This window comes from Pollachius pollachius (genome assembly GCF_949987615.1).
Source record: "Pollachius pollachius genome assembly, chromosome: 1".
NCBI classification, from domain to species: domain Eukaryota; kingdom Metazoa; phylum Chordata; class Actinopteri; order Gadiformes; family Gadidae; genus Pollachius; species Pollachius pollachius.
Genome location: NC_136934.1, coordinates 50,262,542 through 50,281,278, shown reverse-complemented (window position 1 = coordinate 50,281,278; position 18,737 = coordinate 50,262,542). Strand labels below are relative to the sequence as shown.

The 18,737-nt window shown below is 48.5% G+C and overlaps 1 protein-coding gene across 1 annotated transcript in view; it reads right to left on the bottom strand.

The window, feature by feature from the left end:
• The window catches only part of nr2f5 (nuclear receptor subfamily 2, group F, member 5), a gene marked incomplete at both ends in the record, with an annotated part of 21,722 nt that extends 8,567 nt beyond the window's left edge, over positions 1-13,155 (bottom strand). The window contains 3 exons of the mRNA XM_079758692.1: positions 88-334; positions 2,077-2,357; positions 12,789-13,155. Of these exons, the coding sequence (XP_079614818.1) occupies positions 88-334; positions 2,077-2,357; positions 12,789-13,155 (895 nt within the window). The remainder of the gene's footprint in view (positions 1-87; positions 335-2,076; positions 2,358-12,788) is intronic.
• Positions 13,156-18,737: the final 5,582 nt, after the last annotated feature.

Genomic DNA, 18,737 nt, shown 5'->3' with positions numbered 1-18,737 from the left:
CAGACAGACAGACAGACAGACAGACAGACAGACAGACAGACAGACAGACAGACAGACAGACAGACAGCCAGTGGGGCGGCGGCTCACCGGAGGTGAAGAGCACGATGGACTTGAGGCAGGAGTACTCGGCCGCGTCCACCTGCAGGGCCTTCAGCTTCTCCACCTGCTCCTGGAAGACGCGGATGTGGTCCATGAAGGCCACCACGCGCTCGGCCGACATGGGCGAGGCGTGCAGGCCGGCCGCCGCCAGCAGCGGGGCCACGTGAAGGGGCATGGAGCACTGCGCGGCGTTCAGGACGAACAGCTCGCTCCACGACATGCGCAGCAGCGCCACCTAGAGTCCCGGAGGAATGGGAATCGTTAAGTCGACAGTTGGTAAACGGTAGCTTGATTAGCATTATCTAGACACTAGGATTACATTAGGTGTCCTAGCAGGAGCCAGACTAGCATTAGCTAGAACAACATTAGTATATAGACCATTAATAGCAGTAGATAAGCATAAACTCAACTAATCTAAACTCGATTAACATGAACTGGACTTGCATTAGCCAGACTAGCATAAACAAAGACTCATTAGCCAGATTGATGAAATTGTACGGTGAGACTAGTGCTGTTCAAGAGAAATCACAATAAATCGCAATTAATCGCAAAATAAAAGTAAAAACATTGGATCTATTCTTGTTTTTGCGATCACCCATTATGATTAGTTGGTAGAGCTTTTTGGCAACATTTAAACATTGAAATAACAGCTTAATACATTTTTTGTTAAAAAAACCTACACTCCCATCTTCTCTAGAGTGTAAACAGTATTATGACGATCGATTGCATTCAACATCACGTGATTGGCTCCACCCCTAAAACCAATATAGATCCGTCACTTCTAGCTCGTCACTCTGGATAATAATCACAGAGCGCATTGCTGGGATGACATTTATGATGTAGTTATGAGCTAATAACCCTGTCACATGCCCCGGGATGATTGCGGCTGGCGGGGATGTAATAGAATATTTACAGTTTGGATTCTTGTGCGGTCTTCAAACCGAGTGCAGCTGTCACAACGGGATGTGAGACAGGTCAAATCAAGTGTCTTGGCTTTCCTAGCGCCCAAGACCTCCATGCTATTGTCTTAAGGAGGAAGATGTCTCGATATTTTGATAAATGATAGATCTTATTCTGTCAATATTAGTATCTGATTAACATACTGTACTGAAAATATTTTTTCGGTTAAACAAATAATTAATATTTGATTGATGTTTGAAAAATCCTTATGTTCTATGTGTTACAGAATAAAGGACGAGCTGCAGATGTATGTTCAAATTAAAGAAATAAATGTTGGCTATTTGCTCTTACATTATTCTGCCGAAGTACGGTAGAAATAAGCTAGCTGTAATAGCTACAGCGTTCATCAGACTCAACATTTTGGCACTCTGGCACTTAATGTACGAATTTATTTTGATGTTGTACGCCCTTAAGCTTAAAAAAGTACTTAGTATTGTGTAGCATCTTATCTATATATTGTTGTTTATCTTTCTTCAGACAAATGTACTTATCGCAAGCCGCTTTGGATAAAATATTTTTCTCCTAAATGCTCTTACATTATTCTACAGAAGCATGCTATAAATAAGCTTGCTCTATTAGCTAGAGAGTTCATCAGACTCATATATTGCTATATTGTTATTGTTGTTTCAATGATGGAAGCATGATGGAAACATGCTAGCTCTGTTCGATTATTTATTATTGAATAACTCTATAACTCTAATTGAATTACTCTATTAGAGTTCATCATGCCCTCCTGGACACCTTGAGGGCACCACAATCCACTGCCAGTTTTAAAAAAAGATCTTCAGGCATTTCTTTTTAGCAGAATTTTTGGTTTCCCCCATAGATGTTTGTTTTTTTTCAACCTTATTATTTTTAACAAAACTTCTTATCTTAGCCCTTTGAGATCTTCGGACGAAAAGGGCACTATAAATAAAATATATTATTATTATTATTATTATTATTATTATTATTATTATTATTATTATCAGCCTCAGCACTCAGGAGTACTTGCGGGCGCGGCGGCGGGCAGCTCACCTGGTCCATGAGCTGCAGGTCGGGGAAGAAGGGGATGTTCTTGGCCCACTCCACTGCGCTGAACAGCAGGCGGGCGGCCAGCTCGCAGATGTTCTCGATGCCCATGAGGTTGTTGCCCTGCATGCACTGGGCGCCGTAGCGCGACGTTGGGTAGGGCTCGGCGCGCAGCAGCAGGGAGATGAAGCCGGAGAGGTAGGGCTGCCCGTTGTACGGGTCGCTGCTGTTGGTCAGGTACTGCGCCGGGCTGGTCTGGGAGTTGGACATGCGCCCCCGCTGGACGGCTGGGGGAAGGACACCAGGGTTGGGTTCATTTGGAGGTTTCCGATTTTGACCTCGCAGCAGCAGACATGAGTCTACGACTCTTCATTTGATTCGTTATTTTAGACCTAATTTTTCCAAATCATATGCACATTTTGAAAGAAAATCCTAAAGCATTTTTTTTTGTTAACTTATAGCTTATAATTTGTTATTCAGTTTCTTTAGATCAAACAGCGTGAATTTTTTTTTTTTTTCAAATGTCCTGAAGACATCTCTTGTATCACAATTTTTTTTTTATTCTCATTTAATTTCCTACTCGTTCAGCACTTTGTAGGGCAGATTTGTACGTAAAGTATGATAGTAAGTTTGATGATTGCACTTGAGTCAGAGGAGAGGAGAGGAGAGGAGAGGAGAGGAGGACATGGGAGAGGAGAGGAGAGGAGAGGAGAGGAGAGGAGAGGAGGGGGGGAGAGGAGAGGAGGAGAGGAGGAGAGGAGAGGAGAGGAGGACATGGGAGAGGAGAGGAGAGGAGAGGAGGAGAGGAGGGGAGAGGAGAGGAGAGGAGAGGAGGGGAGAGGAGAGGAGGGGAGAGGAGAGGAGAGGAGGACATGGGAGAGGAGAGGAGAGGAGAGGAGAGGAGGACATGGGAGAGGAGAGGAGAGGAGAGGAGGACATGGGAGAGGAGAGGAGAGGAGGGGAGAGGAGAGGAGGGGAGAGGAGAGGAGAGGAGGACATGGGAGAGGAGAGGAGAGGAGAGGAGAGGAGAGGAGGACATGGGAGAGGAGAGGAGAGGAGAGGAGGGGAGAGGAGAGGAGGGGAGAGGAGAGGAGAGGAGGACATGGTAGAGGAGAGGAGAGGAGAGGAGAGGAGAGGAGGAGAGAGAGCAGATAGGAGAAGAGTCTGTGTTTTAACCTTCTGACAAGAGCTCGACAACGGGAACATGATAAGAGATGAGCAACAGGGAGAGGATAATGTCTTTATCTCAGAATGTGTCAGCTCTACATACACCTCCCCCTCCCTCCCCCTCCCTCCCCCTATCTCTCCCCCTCTCTCTCCCCCTCTGATCTGCAGCATGAACCCTGACAGAGAGAAACACTTACTGGCTCACACTAGAACTACACACATTCCCCCCCCCCCCCCCCCTCCACACACACACACACACACACACACACACACACACACACACACACACACAACCATGCGACCGCACGCTCCCACACTTAAACCTTAGCCTGCGGAGAAGAGGGCATGCAGAGGCCATGCGCGCACACACACACACACACACACACACACACACACACGCACACACGCACACACGCACACACACAGTGACTACAAGGCTCAAAGGGCCATTTGGAAAACACCTGTTTGCTCGCCCTCGCTGTCTGACTAATGACTTCATCTGCTGTTACAAAGAGAGAGAGAGAGGGGGAGAGGGGAGGGGAGGGGGTGAAAGGGTGAGGGGGAGAGAGACACTCACTCACACAGAGGGGGAGAGATAGAGACAATAAAATAGACGTGTAGGAATATGTAAGGGTATTGAGGGAGAAAAGAGAGAGAAAGGGGAGAGAGAGCATAATGAGAGAGAGAGAGAGAGAGAGAGAGAACGGGGGAGAGGTCACCGGCGATAAAGGAGAACGAGATAAAAAGGTGAAGAGGGGAGATAAGGTGTTGAAAAGGAACACAGACGGGAGAGCGATAGGTCTCTGAGAGAGAGGGATTGGGGTCACAGTGGGAGGAGGCAGAGGGGAGGGGGAGGAGAGGGGGGGGGGGAGGGGGAGGAGAGAGGGGGAGGTTTTGGGTAAAGGGGTTGAAACTAATATTTTAGTTGAGATGCGCTTCCAGACGGAGCTAAGTGGCCCTCCATGCAGAGAGCAGGTGGAGGCAGAGGTCAAGGTGGGGGCTATGGGGGGCGTCAGGGAGGAGGGGGCTATGATGGGGGTTAGTGACCTCGGACACGGCAACTGTGTCAATTGTAGTCCCCGTGCCGTGTTTGAATAGCAGGCAAGGTCATGGCACTCATGGATATCATGAAAATGCTGTTCACACACACACACACACACACACACACACGTGCGCAGACACGCACACACGCAGGCACGCACACACATAAACACACACACACACACACACACACACACACACACATACACACACACACAAACACTCACGCTCACACTCACACACACATCCACACAGACACACACACACATTAAAACTCACAAACACCCACCCATCCACACACAAACACTCACACACACCAACCCACCCACTCACAAACACACATACTCACACACACACCCACAGAAACAAACACACTCCCCCACACACACACACACACACATCCACACAACCTTCTGTGCTTTGCAACATACCTCAAATAACAGAGAACAAAAAAGTGTTGACCTTTGTTTCAGGTAGTAAGTACAAAACAAGTCTTCAGCCAGTCTGTCTGTCTGCGTGTCTCCGGACCGATCCCCTTTGCCTCTCTGTTCGTCGGCCTGCCTGTCTGTCTGCCTCTCCCCCCATTGGTCCCCAGCAAGCTGTTGCACAACTGCAGCATTCCGTGCCGCTGACACTGCAGCGGGGCCCCTCTGGGCCCTACAGCTGTCAGGGGCCCTCAGCGAGATGCTAGGGGCCCCCGGAGTGGCACGCCCAGCCAGCAAGCCAGGAGAAAAAAGAGCTATTTCGGGAGTTTGGTCAGATCCTGCCTGTTGCAACGACATGCGTCTGGTGGCTGTAGCCATTGTGTGTGTGTGTGTGTGTGTGTGTGTGTGTGTGTGTGTGTGTGTGTGTGTGTGTGTGTGTGTGTGTGTGTGTGTGTGTGTGTGTGTGTGTGTGTGTGTTTCTTGAGATGCTATATCCTATCAATATCAGGGAATGAGAAAAGGCATTTATGCAGAGAAACACAGCTCACCAGAATCATAAAATAGTGATTAACGATTTGATCATTCCCAGTCCGGAAAAGGGAGGAACACTGAAGGACGAACTGACGTAGCAGGAAGAACGGGAAAGGTGCTGTCAAAAATTTTCAGCTAGCACATTCCCCAGTTTTTCTCTGTTAAGTTTATCTTCGGACCTGGGACGAGCTACGCTAAGCTAGCCGGCTCAGCCTCCTCACGTCCTCGTTACCTGGTAAGGAGGAGATCAGGCCACTTTAGCGCCCGGCTCCTCCGTGGACCACTTAGAGAGAGACGGCGGGATCGCTGACCTCCGGCGAGAGACACGGGTGTCGGTTTGATCGGAGGCTAATCCCGAGGAGCGAAGACCCCCCCGCGTCCACTTGACTCCAGCGAGGGCCTCGACCGCCAGGCCAGGGGTCAGCGAGACTGAGTGGCCCGGAGTTTAAATATGTCTGACTAATGAGGACATCCCAGCACCCTCTGGTCTGCCCTGAGTCGCACGCCCAAGGGAGAGAGAGTTGGGGGGTAGATAAAGGTAGGAGATTGAGTGAGAGACACCAGAGAGACTTTTAGATAAAGAGAGAGAGAGAGAGACTTTTAGATAAAAAGAGAGAGAGAGAGATGGATTGTTTGAGAACCGAAAGAGAAAGAATGATGTAGCTGAACGGGGGTGGATGGAGAGAGTGAATGAAATGGAGAAACTATGACAAACAAATGGGAGTGAGGGGAAAATAAGGAAAAAATAAAAGCATAAAAAAAAAGAGACACAATATCTTATCAGAGTGAGAGAGAAAGGGAGACTGATAGGGACTAAGGACAGAGAGACAGACAGAGAGAGACATACAGAGAGAGATGGAGAGAGTAGCAGATCAGACATCTCTGGTGGGCAGTGCCGGGGGATTTAGTCTAATTCCAGAGCTCTAATCGCTTCCCATTCTCTAATTCTTCTGCTGGGAAGATCAGTGGTGAGGCCAAGCATTTACAGGCGACCTCGGCCACAAGCACACACACAAATTAACCTGCTGCGCCCTGGACCGAGCGGTGTTTACCCTGCCACACGGGAAAGCTCCCCACACTGGGAATCCAATTTAGAACGGCTGCAGATTCAAACAGGGATCCGAGGAACAACCAACGTCCCCCAAACAGACAGGCCACCAGGAAACCCCCACAACAGATAGGCCACCGGGGCATCAACCTCGCATCCACACTGTCCTACAGTCTTAAATATGGTCCGTCCTACGCATCGTCTATCCCATCATATATCAGAGCTCATCACAGCTGAAAGGCTCTCTTGAGCGTTTGAGTCATCGTCTTCGCCTTGCGCTCACGTTGCACTGAAGGGTAGCATGCGACTATTATGAGGATTAGACCATTCTGAATTTGTTATCTAACATTTGTACCCCTGTATGGACGCACACACTTGTACGCTACACAACATTGACCAGACAGACACGACCCCCCCCCCCCCTCCACGGTGACATGAATGGGACCACGAGAGCGTCGACGCGACACTCAAACCCAGGGCTTGGGGGCTGCTGTCTGGAGAGGTGCATCATGGGAGCCCTCCACCGGGGAACATTGGGACGTTTTCAGCTGCAGCGCGCGTCCACACAGCCTGCTCCAGCAGGCAGCTGGCGGCTAACTGCACGGCTGGCTGCGTGCCTGTCCTGGATTACCCCGTGTGTCAGATGGTAAACGCAATTAAGGACAATCAGCACGGGTCTAGAAGGTCGGAGCGTTGGTTCAGCCGCTGGCTCGCCCCCTGTTAAGGGAGGCTGGGGGACCGGACCTAAATGATTCCTCTCCTGGTATAACCCTGTGTAATCCCTGTTTGTGTGTGTGTTTGTGTGTGTGTGGGGGTTTATTTTTGTATGTGTGTGTGTGTGTTTTTTTGGTCTTTTTGTCTGTATCTGTGGAACACACTTACACACTGTGTATATGTATGTATGTGTGTGTGTGTTTGTGTTTGTGTATGCATGTGTGTGTTCTAATGTGTACGAGTAGGCTTGTATGCGTTTGAGGTTGTGTGTGTGTGTGTGTGTGTGTGTGTGTGTGTGTGTGTAGTGCTGAAACAGCATGTGCAGAGTATAATAAGAGATTTTTAACCAATTCATCAATTGATGGTGTGTGCGTGCACTGTGTGTGTGTGTTCCCGTGTGTGTGTGTGTGGGTGTGCGTGCACTATGTGTGTGTGTGTTCCCGTGTTTGTTTTTGTGTGTGTGTGTGTGTGTGTGTGTGTGTGTGTGTGTGTGTGTACTGTGCGTGTGTTCATGTGTATGTGTTCCGTGTGAGGGTGTGTTTGTGTGTGTGCGTGCATTGTGAGGGTGTTTACCCGTGTATGTGTTTGTGTGTGTGCGTGCACTGTGTGTGAGGGCGTATTCCCGTGTCCGCAGTACGAGTCCGGCCAGTGTTTGAGGGGACACTCCTGTGGCTCTGCCACTGACCCCTTTAGCACGGCCCTGAACTTTGACCTGTGAGGTCATTGTCCTCGGAGGCCAGAGACAATAGAGGAGAGGAGCGCTGACACACGCAAGAGGGGGAGAGAGTGGGGGGGGGAGAGAGAGAGAGAGAGGGGAGGAGAGAGAGAGAGCGAGACAGAGAGGGGAGGAGAGAGAGAGAGAGGGGGGAGGAGAGAATGGGAGAGAGAGGGGGAGGGAGAGGGGGAGATAGAGAGAGAGAGAGAGAGAGAGAGAGCGAGAGAAAGGGGCTACATTTGAGATAAATTAAACAAGAACGATTCTGCTGCGAAAGTTAACAGGATCTGATTACTAGCGCTACTGTGACACAGCTAGAGATGAGGAGAGGAGAGAGGAGGAAAGGAATGGGGAGAGGGGACAGGGAGGATAGGGAGAGGAGAGGAAAGGAGAAGAGAGAAGGGGAGAGGAGAGGAGGGGTTTGCATGAGAAATTCAGGCGGCAGCGGCTTCCAACCCAATCGCATCAGTGACATTCGTGGCCTCACAGAGCATCTCTCACGATGAATAAGTAAAGTGAAACCTGCCTGCACTCCCTCCCCCCTCTCCCTCCCACCTCTCACGCCCTTCACATCTAATCCCTCAATCAGCGGAGCGAGCGGCAGCGCGGCTCACTTCCTGTTCCTGTTGAACTGTTTAGTCAAGAGTCGCAGACCTTTCATCCGAAGGGATTTACAGGGGAATTAATTTTGGATGCGTGTCATTGAGGAGCAGGTCAGGGTTAGACCTCTTACAGGGCGGCCCGTGGACGCCGGGGATTCGAACCAGGTACCTCTGGGAAGGCCACCGCACCACCCCTCTACCCCCTTCCCTTGCGTCGAGCAGTGTGAATGGCGTCAGTCCCTGGGAATGGTGACTCCCGCGCCTGACTCGCGCTGCTACTCGAACCGTCGCCGATAAATCTCCCGAAACGACGAGGCCTTAAAGTCCACCGTCGTTCTTCTTCGTCTCGTTACAAAAACAACAAGTCACATGCGCGGGAATCCCTCCCGGACATCCCCCCCCGTTCTCCCACACCACCCCCTCTCTCTCGCCCCCACCCCACCCCGGCCTGGGGTCCGGGACCACCCCACGGATCTGATCACCCGTGGTGACGTCGGAATTATTAGGAGAGGAATCCCGCCGCTCTCTCTGTACAAGGGCGGTGAGGAGCGGCCGGGTAGATCACCGCCCGGACGCATTCCTGCTCCCCAGCGGGCAGGGGGCGGCGGCGGGGGATGAACTGAGCTGCGGTGACCCCCGGGTGATGGATAAACGGGTTCAGCTGCTCGCCGTCTCCGCCGGAGCAAACGTCTCCTGTCGGGTCCGTCAGGGTGATGGATGAGAGACACCTGGAGCCCGGCAGTCGCCCAGGGTGGTTAGGAACTCCTGACGATCCTCGGAAAACAATCGCCGTTCGCTCCTGGGCGTTTACGAGGCCACGTTCGGCGGTATCTCGACTACTGCTGCTCACGTGTTATGTTTGCAACAGCTAAACCCCAATGAATAAATAAACAAATAAAACACACCGATTTTTACCATTTGAGCAATGCTATATTTATATATAAATACTATTTTTTATTTATACGTTAGCTGTGTTGGCCTTTCACCCTCAAAACATCCTTTAAGTGCTAAAGTTAGCCTTCTGGGAATGCTAAATGCTAACTTTAGCCTTGGGAAAGGGGGAGTGGGGGGTCTGCTTAATGCTAACTTTAGCCTTGGGGGGACTGATAGATCTTGGTACCGTTAGCCTTTGGGGAGAGCTAAATGCTAACCTTAGCATTGACAGAGAAGCTTAATGCTTATGTTAGCCTGGGGACCGCCCAATGAGCTACAGCTATCCACCGAGTGCGACTCCAACGGAGGCTGGGAGAGGATTTGAACGATGTCGGACTGGGAACCATTTTCCAGTCCCTCATCGTTCAGATCCTCTCCCAGCCTCCATTGGAGTTCCCAGCGATGGACTTCCCCAAAGAGGGAACTATTCCAACCCTCCGCCAGCACACTGCAACAGGTAAATGTTTTCCAAGAGAGAAAAGGGCAGGTCAAACTTTGATATGTCTCTGTTGACTCTGTGGCCGTTCCCAGTGCGGGCGGCGGGGGGGATCAGTGGGAACGCCAGCGGGACGGTGGGGACGGTGGGGACGGTGGGGACGGTGGGGACGGTGTTCAGTGCTTACCCACTGAGGTCTGGGGCCTGCTCACACACACAGTGAACTTTGACTCCCAGCCATCTATTGGTAATGTTTTAGTTTCCATTGACCTGAACTTGACACCGCTGTTTGATACTGGCTGGTGTGAACTATGTGGAGACGGAGATACCACCAGCCCCCACCCCGACCGCTTACTGGTCTTACTGGCCCCAGGAAATGTCAATACGTCCTCAGGTTTACTCAGACTAATCAACAAATGACTTTGTAATATACTGATACACCATGTTGTTTCTATTTGTGTGCGGGCCTGTGTGTGTCTCAACGTTGGTGCGGCTGGGTATAGATAAGATAAGGGTACACTTCACAATAAGGGCACATTAATTAACCATTCCTTTAAAGAAAATGCAGTAATAATCATTAACCCAAAGTTATTTAACAGCGAACCATTGTGTCTGGTAATAATTGATGAATGTTTTCATGTTAACTACGGTATAAATGTATAGATTACGAAATAGGGAACTCAACCCCAACCCCTATGCTAATGCTAAATAATAATGTGTACTATTATGTACTAACGTTAACTAAGCGTTAATTAATGTAACTTTATTAACCCACGCACTTTTTTAAAAAGTGTGTGTGTTTTTGTATGTGTGTCTGTGTGTGTGTGTGTGTGTGTGTGTTGGGGTGTGTGTGTGTGTGTGACATTGCTTGAGTACACTTGTGTAAGACCCTTTTTTTCCTGCTCTTGCGATGGAGACCTTGGGAGAACTTTTAAAATAAAAGCGCTCTCCCATCACAGAGGGCACTAGAGGGCTCTTAATGCACCGCTCAGTCCTGCTGAAACACACAGAGACAGGCACAGGCCACCACTACCAAATTAAGAGTCCTCTGTGCAAAGCTTATTACTAAAGCTTTTCAAACTCTCATTAATTCATCGTTTTACTTCGTCCAGGTAGAGAAGTGAGAGAACTAATATGGGATAGTTCATATAAAGAGGATACAATAGCCAGCTATTGTGAACATAAAACTTTGAAGACAACCTGATACTAAAGTATTTATAATTTGAGTATTGTGCAGGCATATATTCTGGCAAATCATATTTGTTTGTAACAGATAATTGCACTTAAAATTGAACAAATACCCCAAGGTAAACAATGAGCTCCTGAGGGTTCAAATTAAATTTATATTTATTTTAACATTTCTATTTCTTCTTAAAGGGAGTGGGGAGTTTATAAATTCCCTGTGAATATTTCAGCAGCAGTGTCAGTATCAACAAGTAGGCATACATACAATGTTTAAGCAAATGTGTAGCTAGCTTATTGGGCTATCTGTGGAGTAATCGGTGAAAGTTAAAATACGGCCGCTCGTGAGAGGCCCTCAACTCCGATTCATCCGTCTCATCTCAATCCAACGAGGAAATATTTATTTTCACTCTTTGAAGGTGATCAATAAAGTTTGAAATAGTTATCTTCGATTAAAAAACGACAAACAAAATAGTTGTAAATTGACAGCCACCTTATGGACAACAGGTTGGACCAGTCATTTAGAAACGGAGTTAACTTTCCTGATTAACTTCCCTTATTACCTGATCTCATATTGAGGAGAAAACGCTTATTGTTAGGGAACTTTTGATGACATTTGATATTATATTGAAAAATATGTTTTCATCAGAATACATGAATATACAATAGGTTGTCTTGGACTGCGTTTTCGTCTCTCTCCCTCTTTTTATTTTAATCAAATTAAATTATCTAACCCATCAGATCAAAGCCACAATTATAAAGTATGATACCAATCATTTGGCCTACATAAATATATTAATTAAATCCTTCGCATTATTAAACACAAATTAGAGGGCTTAAAATGCGCCGCAGTTTGGCGCATCGTTGACCTTAAACGCACTGACGCAAACCGTGCCACACCGTGCGCAACTATTTAACCGTTTTTTACGCACCGCAACACACGCGCCTGTGATTCACACGTGGACGTGCGGGGCAGCTGGTGCGGGGGAATAATTGAAATAACGTGACTAATATTATTACCCCGCCGCCACGGAGAGCCGTGGATTGAGTCATCCGAGGGGATGAAAGGACAGTAGGATCTCCACGGGACCAGGCGGGGGGAGAGAGGGCATGACCGGGGCCCGGGGGCCTACGGGAGGCCGATACAACACTGTGGACCCTTCACACACAAGCTTAAGGACTGTTTCCACTGTTGTGGGGTTTAAACCCAGTAGGGAACGGGCGGCCTTTTGGCTGTAATCTCCCCCAGGCCTTATGGGTCTTCTGTCGTGTTCAGCGTGGAGGGGAGGTTTACTTTTAACTGGTCTGGTTTTCTCCACTTCTAAATGTCCATAAGCTCATTTGTAGGTAAATGTTGTTGTTATACTTTTGGCCAGTTATTTAAATATCTGAGCAAAGCGCGTTTTGTGAATAAAAACAACTTTTGATATCTCAATCAGCGTCTGCCTTCATGTTTTATGGCCATTAATTACACAATAACAAACATCGGCTGACCCTCCAACTACCCCGGTTGTTAATAAGCTGTAACTCGGTCGTCTAAGAGAATACAGTTGATTTAGAGAATACTATTAAGGTAGATATGTCAAACGAATGTCCTGGAACCGGGTCGGAAAGGAGAAGAGAATGGCAGGACATCAACCAGGAGACCAGGAGACCATCAGACTATGGTACGGAGCAGTTTAAAAGTGACTATGACAGAACCTTGTTTTAAAAACCCAACACTAAGTCTGATAATGGGAACACTCTTATTAACACCATTTGTTTAGCCTACCAGACTGCACCCATTCAGAAATGCGTTGGCCCATTTTACATTGACATTTCTATTTACTTTAATCAAATATCAATGTCACTCTAGTCTGCAAGGGAAACGTCCCTCACAATGAAACAACAAGGTAAATGAACGTGTCCAAGGCACCTCTCTCACCTTCTCTCCGCATGCCGACCTTGAGGCACTTCTTCAGCCGGCAGTACTGGCACTGGTTCCGGTGGTGCTGGTCGATGGGGCAGTCCCGGTTCCCCCGGCAGGTGTAGCTCAGGTTCCGCCTCACAGAGCGCTTGAAGAAGCTCTTGCAGCCCTCGCAGGTGAACTGGCCGTAGTGCTTCCCGCTGGACTTGTCCCCGCACACCATGCAGTCCACGTTGGGGATCTTGTCCCCGGAGAGTCCCTCATTGCCCGGCGTGGATCCGTTGGGCGTCCCGGGGGTTCCTCCCGGTTCCTGGCCGCAGATCTGCAGCTGGGAGCCCGGGTCGGCCGAGATGTTCTCTTGCCACTGGTTTACTACCATTGCCATGCTATCTGACACACGTTGGTGGTTGAAATACCGAGAGAGTCCAACTCCGTCCGCCGCGCGGGGAGGAGACAGAGATCCGTGCTGACGTCTGGAGGAAAACCAAACTCACCGCGCGGGGCTTCCCCACTTCCTCTGGAGATACGCTGGGGAGATCGATTTGGAACCGAATGTGTCCGTGTGCGGGTTGATCTGTTTGGGTTTTTTTGTGTAAACGTGGCTCAAAGTTTCTGATCGCAACAGCGGGTCAACATGATCGATTCGTGAGCGCGCGTCGTACACAGCTCCTCGTGTCGCTCCGTGGCCGTGGATCCATAAACACCTTCCCCTTCTCCGGGGAACCACAGCGGAACGACCCCCACGCAGGGACGGGAAAGACGACGGTTAAGGTGGACCCACAGTCGATACACTAAAGCGTAAACGTAATTTCTTACGGAACACGTGAAATCCGTCGTGAAATCGTCAGATTCCCGCAGCGCTTGAGCTTTCCTCGATTCAAGAAGAAGTGTCACCTGAGTGGGAAAATCTGGATGAATACTTTAAATCAAACCCCAAACCGCTCTTATAATCGCCTCTTTACGCGTTGTTCAAAGTGTCCCCAGAACCTCCGTGGAAAAGCGCAACGTGAAGTGAAGTCCTCTCGAAGAATAGTCCTCTCTTCTCCAGATCTGGTGCGTAAGAGTTTCCCTTAGAGTCGTGTTTGGTGGTGGTGGTGAGCGCACCGAGATGAACCGCGCGTCTAAACACAGGAGGCTTCAGCTAGTCAAGTGGAGCCTTCTTCACCCTTCAGTGGTCCGTCCCATCTACGAGAACCGTCGGCGAATCGGGGTGAAAGTGACACTAAACAGGCCGTCTCATAGCGGAGCGCAGAGCCGCCTTCCATAAATGGGCCTCACTTCCAAATATGGGCATGCACCCCCCGCCCCGGCAGAGAGGTCAGCGCGACGCGATTGGCCAGGGGATAATGGCTCCGCTAAGGGCTCGCTGTGATTGGATGCCGGCCGACTGGGTTGTGTTTGAGTGACAGAGGCGAGGGTCGCGCCGTGCAGCCAATCAGTGTCCGGTCCCTGGATTGACCCTCCAACTTTTTGGTGCGCAATGCACGCGGTAGCCTATAACTGATGGAACGGGCTCTGGGAAACAAAATGACAACAACATCAACAGCAAGGAAAGAAAGGTTATTCCAGCTGAAGATGATGTATGGAAAAGTCGTTTGTGATGTTTGTGCAAACACGCATTTGTCTTGTAAATCAATCAGAAATAGCAACAGTGAATTAAGGAGGATAACCAGACATATTCCTCTAAAAGCTCAGGACTATAAACTTCAGTTAAAATATAGAATTGTATGTTTATACAATAATCTTAACCAACCAATGTGTACATAAATGTCCCTACACCCTTTAGTTTTACAAACGCAGTGCAAAAATAAAAAAGGGTGTCACAACTTTGCGCCAACATTGACGGCTCTTAAATCACTGACCAGGTGAGAAAGTGTTGATTCTGCCGGTTTGTTGTGCAGGGCATTGACCAGCTGGGGCTCGCCGCACAAAAGGCTGTCCTGCGGTAATTAACAGTGACAGGGTTGTTCTGCCGCGGCGGGTTCACGCCCTGCACAGCGGGATCTGGGTTCGAGTCCCAGATCGGGTTTGATATGTCACATGTAGGTCATTCACTCAAGCGTATAAAGTAAAGGAACAAAGGTTTCGTTACTTTTTGGAAGAATCTGAGATTATTGTACAATAAAGATGAGTATAAATTAAAGTGTGCTATTATAGTGTTTATACCTACGCTCCCATGGCCACATAAAGTAGATCTATAAATATATAGAACATGGATGGATGAAGCACGAGTAAATACTTTACGGGTAAGTATTAAACCACTTACTGGTCATTTTTAATAGGCTTGCTGGACCGCATAAAGTAGATCTCTAGATCACTGCACAGCAGGATCAACAACGGATCATTAATTTAGACGCGCTTTTACTTTACTTATTTTGAACAAGACAATGGACAGTTACAGAATTTATGTCGGCCAAAGGTATACATTTCTTTCTTTCTTTCTTTCTTTCTTTCTTTCTTTCTTTCTTTCTTTCTTTCTTTCTTTCTTTCTTTCTTTCTTTCGAGTTCAATCGACCCAAGGCATCTTTAAGTCGCCGTTATGTGTCTTAAAAACACAGTGTGATATTTGTGACAACATTAATTAATAGTCTGTTTGTTTTGTAAACACAAAACAACTCAGACCTCAGTAAAACTAGTTCCACCAGCGGACTCATTCTTATTTGAATGTCTCCGCGTCGGCGGACACAGAACCTCCATGTTTGGATTGCGTTCGCCTCCTTTCCAATCACACCGTAAAACGTGACGGACAAGCACAGCCCAGTGGTAGAGGTCCGAGGGGACTGCTGGTGCCGGGCCCGGGGCCATAAAGCTGGCCCAGCGTCGGGCTTAATTGCTGACACATGTAACCTAACCTGTTTCCCAATTAGCCCCTCCACTTGCCATTAAGGCATTCCACGAGCCGGTGAGCAGGGCACGTCGGAGTTTAGAGCTTAATAATTAGAGTGTAACTCGATACGGGGGAGGGGGTCTCCACGGCTGAGGTTGGGAAAAATTCATAAAGTTTCATTGGGCAAAGCTCATTAAATGAGCATCAAGCCGGGGCTGGTAATGTATGTGATGTTGAGGGTCATAACTCCTCCAGATAGAGCGCAGCCTATCCGCAGCTGCCGGGCGGTGGCTGTTAAACAGCTATACGTGGCGTTCAGGAAGCAGTGAAGTGCATCATATATCTGATGATTAGGAATGGTTCGGTGCTGCTGCCGATTCAATGGTAATACTGGCGATTTAGTGTTCTTTGATACTGGAAATAGGGTGGATTAAGTGTGTGGATATAGTGTGTGTGTGTGTGTGTGTTTGTGTGCGCGTGTGCGCGCGCGCGTGCGTGCGTGTGTGAGTGAACGTTATATTGTAATAATGAATAATGTTTTTTTATTATAATGAACTATTATTAGAATTTGTGTTATTATCTGTTCATTTATGTGATTTTATGTTAAATATTGGTTTGTGTGAGGTGTGCTTTACTGGCATGAACATAGATTGCATAGAAAATAGAGAGTTTGAGAATAGAGAGTTTGAGAATAACTTGTACTACACATTGAGGTTAACCTCAAGGATTTCAAAATAAAATTCAATAAAACAATCCATTTTGTCTATCTTTCATATTATCTTCTCCAAATTGTGTTGAGGTTTTTTTCCTTTTTACATCAATCATAAAGTCTTTGTTAGGTTTTGAATACCTTTAAACAAATCTTGTCTTAATAAAATACGTTAAAAGCTAAAATCTTATCGAGTAATCTTATCTACTTAGCGCTGTAGCAAGAACAATCCAAACGTCCGCCTTCAGCCGACTAACTGTGCGGCTCCGGGGATATTTATGACTTGTTTTAACCCTCGGCACCGCCGGCTGGGTGGAGTCTGCCCTCTCAGGACAATGCGGCGAGTTATCCAGAGTTCAGCCAATCAGAGTCACCCGTCCAAACCCTCTGCACCGTACCTGACACCTGGGCACCCGCGGACCTACCCCGACAACCCCACCCCTCCTAACCCCGCCCCTTTGAGTTATGAAGCGGCTAAAAAGCAACATTGTTTTAAGGTCAGTGGTAACTGGTCAGTGTTTTACTGGTCAGTGATTGACTGGAGGAGCAACTGGTGCAGGGGTGGGGGTAAGGGGGGGGGGGGGGGGATAAACACGACCCCACCGCATGGCCTAGGAAATGCAGAGGCCACCCCCCCTCCCCCTCCTCCTGCTTTATGAGGGGGCTGACAACAGAGGTGACCCACAATGCAGTGTTCTGAGCTAAACATGAGCCCGCCGTGGTCTGGGGGGTCTGGCTTCCTGAAATAGAGATGAAGATCAATGTTCCGGCAGAGGAGCCGTCCACCTCGGCCCAGGGGTCCAGGAGTCGTTGACAGTTAAGGGCCGATGATGGTACCACGTTGACGCAACGCAAGGACCACGCAGACGCTTCGACGCAGTCCTGAACCTTCGTGGTTCTGCGTCGGGTTTTAGTGAGCGGACCAATCACAGCCCTTGCTGCTGCGTCGCCTCGACGGAAGGTTACAATTTTTGGGAGGCGCACGTCAGGCCCTTGCGGTGGAAGCAAGGAGGGTCCGCGAGGGTGTAAGGGGTCCGTAAACCCCCTTGCGTTGCGTCAACGTGGGACCATAATCAGCCCTTTAGAATCACTGGAATCACCCTGAATGAAGGATTACACTAGGTGTAAACTGGATGTGCATTAAAAACACACATATTCCTTCCTGTTTGATGGATGGTCCATTTGGTTGATGTGATACCTTGATGGGGTTTAATGTGTGTGTGTGTGTGTGTGTGTGTGTGTGTGTGTGTGTGTGTTTGTGTGTGTGTGTGTGTGTGTGTGTGTCGTGGTATGTTTAACAATGTGCGGATCCCGCTAATCGTGTCCGAGCACACCCCATCCTCATTACAAAGGAACAAAGCAGACAGTTTCACCAGGGGTTGAACAGTCTGCACTGTTGACAGTCTCCAGTGTTCAGGCGTTGACCAGCCTCCAGTGTTAACAGTCTCTAGTGTTCAGGGCTAAATAGTCTCTAGTGTTCAGGGCTAAATAGTCTCTAGTGTTCAGGGCTAAAGAGACTCTAGTGTTCGGGGCTAAATAGTCTCTAGTGTTCAGGGATAAATAGTCTCTAGTGTTCTGGGCTAAAGAGACTCTAGTGTTCAGGGCTAAATAGTCTCTAGTGTTTAGGGGCTAAATAGTCTCTAGTGTTCAGGGCTAAATAGTCTCCAGTGTTCAGGGCTAAAGAGACTCTAGTGTTCAGGGCTAAATAGTCTCTAGTGTTCAGGGCTAAATAGTCTCTAGTGTTTAGGGGCTAAATAGTCTCTAGTGTTCAGGGCTAAAGAGTATCTAGTGTTCAGGGCTAAATAGTCTCTAGTGTTTAGGGGCTAAATAGTCTCTAGTGTTCAGGGCTAAATAGTCTCTAGTGTTCAGGGCTAAACAGTCTCTAGTGTTCAGGGGCTAAATATTCTCCAGTGTTCAGGGCTAAATAGTCTCTAGTGTTTAGGGGCTAAAGAGTCTCTAGTGTTCAGCGCTAAACAGTCTCTAGTGTTGCCGTGGTTTCCTCTGGCCGATTGAGGTTGATTAAGAGGTTAAGCGGGGAGGCCTTTCCGTCCTTAGGCCAGATTTATCTGTTCCTGCTGGCCCCTGAGGGTCAGGGTTAACCCCCCCCCCCCCCCCCCCCACCAACCCCTTCAAGATGTCCCCATAATTAATTCTCTTATTTGTTTATCTGGGGAAGGGGTCACACACTTTTTTTCCTCGGAGCCGATCCGTTTCGTCGTTGTTTGTCCGTCTTGAAGCCATCCCTCATTTTGTTTTTCTGCGGTGTGTTTTTGCTGCTTTCCTGTCCGGTCCTCCTCCTCCTCCTCCTCCTCCTCCACCTCCTCCTCCTCCTCCTCCTCTTCCTCTTCCTCCTCCGATGGGGTCTTGGGAAATGTGGCGCTGGTTTCGCTGACTCAGGGAGACGGCGGACTCGCCGAGGGCAGCGGACGGT